This window comes from Symphalangus syndactylus, chromosome 3 (assembly GCF_028878055.3).
Source record: "Symphalangus syndactylus isolate Jambi chromosome 3, NHGRI_mSymSyn1-v2.1_pri, whole genome shotgun sequence".
Taxonomy (NCBI): domain Eukaryota; kingdom Metazoa; phylum Chordata; class Mammalia; order Primates; family Hylobatidae; genus Symphalangus; species Symphalangus syndactylus.
Window position 1 is genome coordinate 135171048 of NC_072425.2, and position 8312 is coordinate 135179359.

Consider the following 8312-nt stretch of genomic DNA (forward strand, 5'->3'; position numbering starts at 1 on the left):
CACTGTGCCTTCCCTCCAGTCCTCTACCTGGGAGGTGCCAATCCATCCTTAGGTTTGATTTAAATGGCTCTGACAACTCTTTACATCCCAAATAACTTTCCCTCCAAGCAAGGGACAGCCTGAGATTGCACTATTAAGGCTGAAATCCCTTAGGCCAGAGATTTCTGATAAATGCAAATACCTTAGGGAATAGAACACACCAAGCCTCTCTTTCTCTTTTCTGACAGAATGAGACTATCAGATCCTTTCTAGAGAGAAGATTCTGATAAGGAAGAGAGTGGAAAGGCTCACGAGACCTCCTGGCCCTCTGCAGGGTAGGGAGAGGAGCAAAGTGCTTCAGAAAAGGAAGACTCATGTTACACATGTCACCACTTTGTCCAGTTTCAGATAATCTGGCTTTCTCTTCATTGGTCTCTCTTATTCTAGGCTGAGCTGTAATGCTGCTGCCCCTTTGCAGTGCTGGGACTCGCTTCCTTCCTGCCCTGCCCACCTGGGGATCCCCCAAATTCAGACACAGAGCAAAAGTCCCCTTGGGTACACCCCTCTGCCCACAGCCTCAGCATTTCTTGGAGCAGCAAAGGGCCTCAATTCCTGTAAGAGACCCTCGTAGCCCAGAGGCGCCCAGAGGAAGTCAGCAGCCCTAGCTCAGCCACGCTTGGTGCTCCCAGCATCCCAGGGAGAGACGCAGCCCACTGAACAAGCCCAGCCTGCAGGCCAAGGTCTCAGGAGTATTGCTAAGCCAAGAAGGAACTTTCCCACGCTACTGAATGGAAGCAGGCTGTCTTGTGAAAGCCCAGATCACTGTGGGCTAGAGAGGAGGAGGAAAGGGTCTGTGCCAGCCCTGTCCGTCTTCACTCATCCCCAAGCCTACTGGAGCAAGAAACCAGTTGTAATACAAAATGCACTGTCCTACTGTTGGTGTGACTACTGTTACCTCCTGTTGTTATTGTTATTACAGCTATGGCCACTATTATTAAAGAGCTGTGTAACATCTCTGGCATAGGCTAGCTGGAATGCTTGATAAGAACTGAGCTGGGACCATTGAACTTCCATTCTTTGGCTTGGGGAGAAAAAAAAGTCCTGGGGAAGCAATTGAGTCTCAAAGTAGAGGCAGGGGAAAAAAGAGTTAGGGAGACCAGATCTGCTGAGTGGCAGCAAGAGTGAGCTGCAGATTAGAGAAGCCAGGGTGAACAAGTTTGGTTCCCACACAGGGCCTTCTCCCTTTGCTTCTTTCCCTCCCTCCCTGCCTGTGATAATCAGCCAGGAGCCAGGGATAACCTATGACTTGGGAAGGAGATGAGTTAGGCAGTCAAGGGTGACATTCGATCAGGGATCCCCAAGTGGCTGGAAAGAAATGCTGGTCCTGTGTCCTAACTTTTTCCACCTGGAGAACCCTCAGTGTGGCTTCTTACATTTAAAAAACAAAAAGGATCAGCTGCCAGGTATGAGGCAGTCCCCAAGCTGGGTTGTGAAGATGTAAGCATGAATAAGTCCCTGCACTCAAAATGGTCAAAGAATTAAGCCCCATGGACTTTTTTGGTAGCTGTATGAAAGCTTGGGTTTTCTGAAGACTCTCTTGCTATAGTTAAGTCAGATCCTAGATGAAATATACTTATTCATACTGTACTAGGTTCTTAGGAAACAACAGAATTCCTCAAATGCCAAAAACCAAGAAAATAGAAATGCAGAAAACAAAACAAAATAAAACAAAACCATCAGAACTGTGAGAGGAAACTAAGGTGATGATCTGGGAGCAATACACTAAAATCTTGGATCGAAACCTATATGAAGGCTGGCAGCAGAGCTAAACCTGGCCACGCTGCAGACAAAGGAGCTGAACCAGGGCTCCTACATGAAGCAGGGATAAACGATGGCAGTAAAGGTGGTCTCAAACTGCAGACGGTCTGGAGGAAAATATGCCAAATTTAGAGCCTCAGGATTCCCAAAGATCCTCCAAATATGAGCTCACAATCAAAGATCAGAGATGTTGAAAAATAAAAAACACCTTAAGTGGGCAGCATAAAAAAACAGCTAATTTAGAACCCCAAAGGCTTCAGATGTCAGAATATTAGAGACTTATAATAATAAGCAATATTTACAGAGTATTAGTATGTGCCAGACACTATTGTAAGTGCTTCATCATGTACTGAATCATCTAATACTCACAGAAATCTATGAGATAGGTATTATTCTTATCTTCACTCTATGGGTTAAAAAAAACTAAGGCACAAAGGGGTTAAGCTCCTTGCCTGAGGTTATAGACTGTAAGTTGAACATGAGCACTTGGAATACAGAGTTCATGCTGTAAACTACCACACTATAGGGCCTCCAATATGATAATTTATAAAATATTTAAATAAAAAATGAATACTAGTTCCACATTTTAAAATCATGTTTAACTGTGGTCAAATGCACGTAACACAAGTTGCTATCTTAACCATTTTTAAGTGTATAGTTCAGTGGTGTTACGTACATTCCCACTGTTGTGCAGTCATCACCACCATCCATCTCCAGAACAGAAACTCAGTACCCATCAAACAACTCTCCATTTCCCTCTCCTCCCAATCTCTGTCAACCCCCATTGTGCTTTCAGTCTCTGTGAACTGGATTACTCTGGGTACCTCATTTAAGTTAAGTCACGCAGTATTGGTCTTTTTGTACTTGTTTTATTTTACTTCGCATTGTGTCTTCAAGTTTCACCCATGTTGTAGCATGTGTCAGAATTTCCTCCCTTTTTAGACTGAATAATATCCTATTGTTTATACCACATTTTGTCTATACACTCGGGTTACTTCTATCTTTTGGCTGTTGTGAATAATGCTACTATGAACATGGGTGTACAAGTATCTCTTTGAGGCCCTGCTTTCAATTCTCTTGGGTATATTCCCAGAAGTGGAATTGCTGGATCATATGGTAAGTCTATTTTGAAATTTTTGAGGAACTAATATATTGCTTTCCATAGAGACTGTACCATTTTACATTCCCATCAACAGTTCGCAGGAGTTACTATTTCTCCATATCCCCCCCAACACTTGTTATTTTCTGTTAAAAATGGATATATTAATAATCAAGCAAAATAAAGGCATATTTGAAAAAGAACCAAATACAGCTTTTAGAAATAAAAATTATAATTATAAAAATAAAAAACTAAGTGGATGGGGTAAATAACAATTAAAACACCAATTAAGAGAGAACAAATGAACTGGAAGATAAATTGAAGAAGTGACTAGGCTTAACAGCAGACAGAGATAAGGAGATTAAAAATATGAAAACAAGGCCAGGAGCAATGAAGCCTAGAATGGTAAATTCTAACATATCCCCAATCCCAGACAGAAAGAATCAAGACAATGAGAGAGAGACAATATCCAAAGAGATAAGAGCTGAGAATGTTCCAGAACTGATGAAAGGTGTGAATCCACAGAATATAACCACCATAGTGTACACGCATACAACCAAGGTGGAAAAATTAGAATAAATCCACACCTATGTACATTATAATGAAACTGCAGAACACCAAAGACAAAAAGAAACTCCTTATAGCAGCACAGAGAAAACCCAGACCAACCGCAGTACCACAAATCTACCACAATTAGACTGACAACAGGCTTTCCCACAGCAATAAAGGAGCTAGAAGTCAGTGGAAGTATATCTCCAGCATGCCAAAAGATAACAGTCAATCAGGGATTGTGAATCCTACAAAACTATCTTTCAAGAATAAAGGCATTTCCAAGAAAACAAAAACAGACTTTACCATCAACAAACTTTCTCTAAAAGAATGTATAAAGCATTTACTTTAGGAAGGAGGAAAATGATCCTAAAAGGAAGAACCAAGAAGCAAGCAAGAAGGAATAGTGAGGCAATTGTGAAAATGTAGATAAGTCTAAACACACTCTGTCTAATTATTATTATTATTATTATTATTTTGAGACTGAGTCTTGCCCTGTCATCCAGACTGGAGTGCAGTGGCAGGATCTTGTCTCACTGCTACCTCCACCTCTCAGGTTCAAGTGATTCTTCTGCCTCAGCCTCCCGAGTAGCTGGGATTACAGGCACATGCCACCATACCCGGCTAATTTTTGAATTTTTAGTAGAGATGGGGTGTCACTGTGTTGGCCAGGCTGGTCTTGAACTCCCGACCTCAAGCGATCCACCTGCCTTGGCCTCCCAAAGTGCTGGGATTACAGGCATGTCTACATATTATTAAAATAACAATAATATCTATTTTGTGGGTTAATTTTTTTTGAAACAGATTATTGGTTGGCCATGAGTAGAAAAATACATCAGTAAAGACAAAAGACCCTGTATATAAATATAATGCTAGCTAGTTACAATTTGACCAAGAAGGTTCCATTGTGGGTTAATTTTTAAAGGCCTAACTGAAATATGGAGTAACAACAGCATGCAGCATGTAAATTAAAGGGGAGAGCTAGAGTTAAAATATTCTAAAGTTCTTAAATTGTTCAAGAGGAAGGTTATATATTAAAGTTATGTTACATAAAATGTTTGTACTATGTTCTAGATGGTTAAAAGAGTAATCACCAAAAGAACGGAAATAAAAGTGTGTCACTTCCAAAACAATTGAAAGTAGCAATTGATGAATAAAAAACAAAAAACTTCAAGCAAGTACAAAAGAGAAAGGAGGGGAAGGAAGAGCACTAAGGAGGGAAAAGCACAGAAAAATGGAACAAATAGAATATACAAAATAGGATAGTGAAAAAAGTACTAATAATCACAATAAATATTAAACTCACCAAATAATATACAGAGATAGGCAAATTGGATAAAAATGTAAGATCAAGCTATAGGTTATTTGTAACAGACATACACAAAACACCAGGTTACAGAACCATTAAAACTGAAAAAGTGGAGAAAGGTATAGAGAGCAAGTATTTCATCAAATTTAAGCTGGGGTAGCTATATAATATTTTTCTAAATAAGGATTTAGGACAAAAAGACAAAACTGACTTTAGGATAAAAAGGGTCACTACATAATCACGAAAGTTTCAATTCACCAGTAAGCTATAATAAGTGAAAACTTGCAAACAAAGAGAAGAAAATAGAAAAGAAAAAAAACACCATCCTTTTGTTACCACTGGAGTTGGCAATCACACCAGGCTCTTACTCTGAAATGATATTTAAAGAGGAAAAATTAGCACTATTCTGCTTTGCCATAGAAATCTACTTCCAGGTAACAGGGTGGCTCCAGGTGGTGAGGGAAAGTATAGCTAATCAATATAGATGAATGATAGGAAGCCACCGTTGGCAATTTCTAATGAAATCATTGATTCAGGCAAGGATCATCAATGGATGCTGTTGTCTGAATGCTTGGGTCCCCCAAAATTTGTATGTTAAATCCTAACCCCCAAGGTGATGGTAGTAAGAGGTGGGACTTTGGGGGGCTGATTAGGTCAGGAGAGCGCCCTGCTCATCAATGGGACTAGTGCCCCTTATAAAAGAGGCTTGAAGGAGCCTCTTTGCCCCTTCTGTCATGTGAGGACATAGCAACAAGATACTATCTATGGAAGCAGAGAATGAGCCCTCACCAGACACCGAATCTGCTGGCACCTTGATCTTGAACCTCCCAGTCTCCAGAACTGTGAGAAATAAATTTCTATTGTTTATAAATTACCCTGTCTAAGGTATTTTTTTAGAGCAGCATGAATGGACTAAGACCATGGAGAACTGCATAGTCACATAATACCCTCATATCATCCCACGGATCCCTTGCTAATCTCAATAAGAAACCTAACTTCAAAATGAAGGGATCAGGCTGTCATCACCTTACCCACTAAACTATGTTCCTCCCAACGTGAATATGAAGTACACCTTCATGTTGCATCATCTAAAGGCATCTTACCAAAAATGTTTAACATAAATCTTTTAGATCTAATTTCCAGTTTATAGGAAATACAAGAATTAGAGGAACAAAATACAAGAATTAGAGGAACAAATTAAATGACACCACTAAAAGACAAATCCAAAAGATGGGACATTCCACCACAGGACAGGACATTCCCATCTCTTCAACAAATAAATGTCATGTAATTACTGTTATGTCTTTTTTTTTGGAGACGGAGTCTTGCTCTGTCACCCAGGCTGGAGTGCAGTGCAGTGGAACCATCTTGGCTCACTGCAAGCTCCGCCTCCTGGGCACCCCATTCTCCTGCCTCAGCCTCCCGAGTAGCTGTGACTATAGGCGCCCGCCACCAGGCCTGGCTAATTTTTTTTGTATTTTTAGTAGAGACGGGGTTTCACCTTGTTAGCCAGGATGGTCTTGATCTCCTGACCTCATGATCCGCCCGCCTCAGCCTCCCAAAGTGCTGGGATTACAGGGGTGAGCCACCGTGCCTGGCCAATTACTGTTATGTCTTAAGAGACATAACAATCAAATGTAAGGCATGGGCTTTGACCGGATCCTGAGTTGAACAAATTAGCAGCAAAAGGTATTTGGGCAAAGGGGTAATTGGGCTCTTTGATTATAATGTGATTAAGTTCTAAGGCAATAGCAAACAATAATTTTGTTTGTTTGTTTGCTTGTTTTTTAATTGTTTTGTTGTTATTGTTTTTAGACACAGGATCTCACTCCATCACCCTAGCTGGAGTGCAGTGGCACAATCTCGGTTCACTGTAGTCTCAATCTCCCAGGCTCAAGCAATTCTCCTGCCTCAGCCTCCCAAGGAGCTGGGACTACAGGCACACACCAGTATGCCCAGATAATTTTTTTTACTTTTTGTATAGATGAGGTCTCATTATGTGGCCCAGGCTGGTCTCCAACTCCGGTTCAAGTGAGCCACCACACCCAGCCCGCAAACAATAATTTTTAAAATATAAAATACATATGTGCTTTTAAAAAAACTTCTAAATTATTCATAGGTCAAAGGAGAAATTATAAGCAAAAATTTACCTAACTAGAATGATAATAAAAAAAGTATATTATATACATATGCAGACACACACACACATATATATACACACATATGTACATTCATGGAATGTCTCAGTGTGACATTTAGCAGCTAACCTTGAAATGCTTGTGCTCTTTCCTGATCTGGACTTGGACTGAGATGCACCTACCTTTGCATGTTACACTTAGAGCACAGGTGATTCTGCTGGGGAGGTCAAGAGGGAACCAGGAAGTTATGACTTGGCTAACATGGCAAATCCTCACTGTCTTTGGAAGGGAGGATGTGGAGAGGAGGTTGGTGGGTAGAGAAGATCCTCCCCTTTTTCACAAGGAAGGAAGAAGACTAAATCCTAGACAGGTGAGGCCCGAACCAGAGCGTGGGCCTGGCTCTCCCAACTGTGGCCCAGAGCTGCCTCCGCAAGAAGGTGCCCCCACCCTCACCTGCAAGCCATTACAGGACCGTGATGGAGGGTGAGTGCAAACCTTGACCAGGTGCTGGAGCAGGAGGTAGAGAAAACTCCAGCCCCAGCCCATGCGTTTTTGCGGGGAAGCAGAGCGAAGACTTTTCATACAAAGTGGAAAGCACTGCAATAGAGGCATGTGTCACCGCAGCAAACAGGCACATACCCATTCCAGGGAGGCGATTCCAGCTAGAGGGCTCAGCACGTACAAAGGAACAAGTACCAAGAAGCCCAATGTCCAGAGAACAGGGAGAGTTTAGTGTGGGAGAGAAAAACAAAAAGGGAATTTGAAAGGAGCGATGTGGGAGCACACTGTAGTGAAGAGAAAAAAATCTGGGCATGAGAGGCAAGGAGACTGACTCAAAATGGTGGGCCCGTGTGTGTGTGTGTGTGTGTGTGTGTGTGTGTTGATGTATTGCATAGTTATAAAAATTCAAGCAATACTAAAGGTTTAAAAAGTTAGACTGGGCATGGTGGCACTTTGGGAGGCTGAGGCAGGCAGATGGCCTAAGCGCAGGAGTTCGAGGCCAGCCTAAGCGACATGGTGAAACCCCATCTCTACTAAAAATATGAAAATTAGCCTGGTGCCTTGGCATGTACCTGTAGTCCCAACTACTCAAGAGGCTGAGGTACAAGGATCGCTTGGACCCAGGAGATCAAGTTTGCAATGAGCCAAGCTTGCACCACTGCAGTCCAACCTGGGCAACAGAGCAAGACCTTGTATCAAAAAAAAAAAAAAAAAAAAAGAAGATATCCAAGAGTCCATGGGGGCCGGAACAATAGGGCTTTCTGGGCTGCTATGAGGACTGAATAAGATAGACTCGTTCTGAGCAAGAAAGAGTGACATCATCTCATTGTAATTTTTTTAAAGTGTAATTTACACACAGTAAAATTCATTTTTAGTGTAGAATTCTGCCAATTTTGACAAACATACACAAGTAAGCAAC

At 41.5% G+C, this 8312-nt stretch overlaps 1 protein-coding gene across 2 annotated transcripts in view; it reads left to right on the top strand.

Moving 5' to 3' along the window:
- The window catches only part of TMPRSS4 (transmembrane serine protease 4), a 51241-nt gene extending 46813 nt beyond the window's left edge, over positions 1 to 4428 (top strand). The window contains exon 13 of one of the 2 annotated variants that reach the window (XM_063635549.1): positions 427 to 4428. In XM_063635549.1, coding sequence (XP_063491619.1) covers positions 427 to 438 — 12 coding nt within the window. In that variant the 3' untranslated portion in view covers positions 439 to 4428. Of the gene's footprint in view, positions 1 to 227 lie in introns of both variants that reach the window. The other variant, XM_063635548.1, reaches the window with a different exon arrangement.
- The last annotated feature ends 3884 nt before the right edge of the window (positions 4429 to 8312 follow it).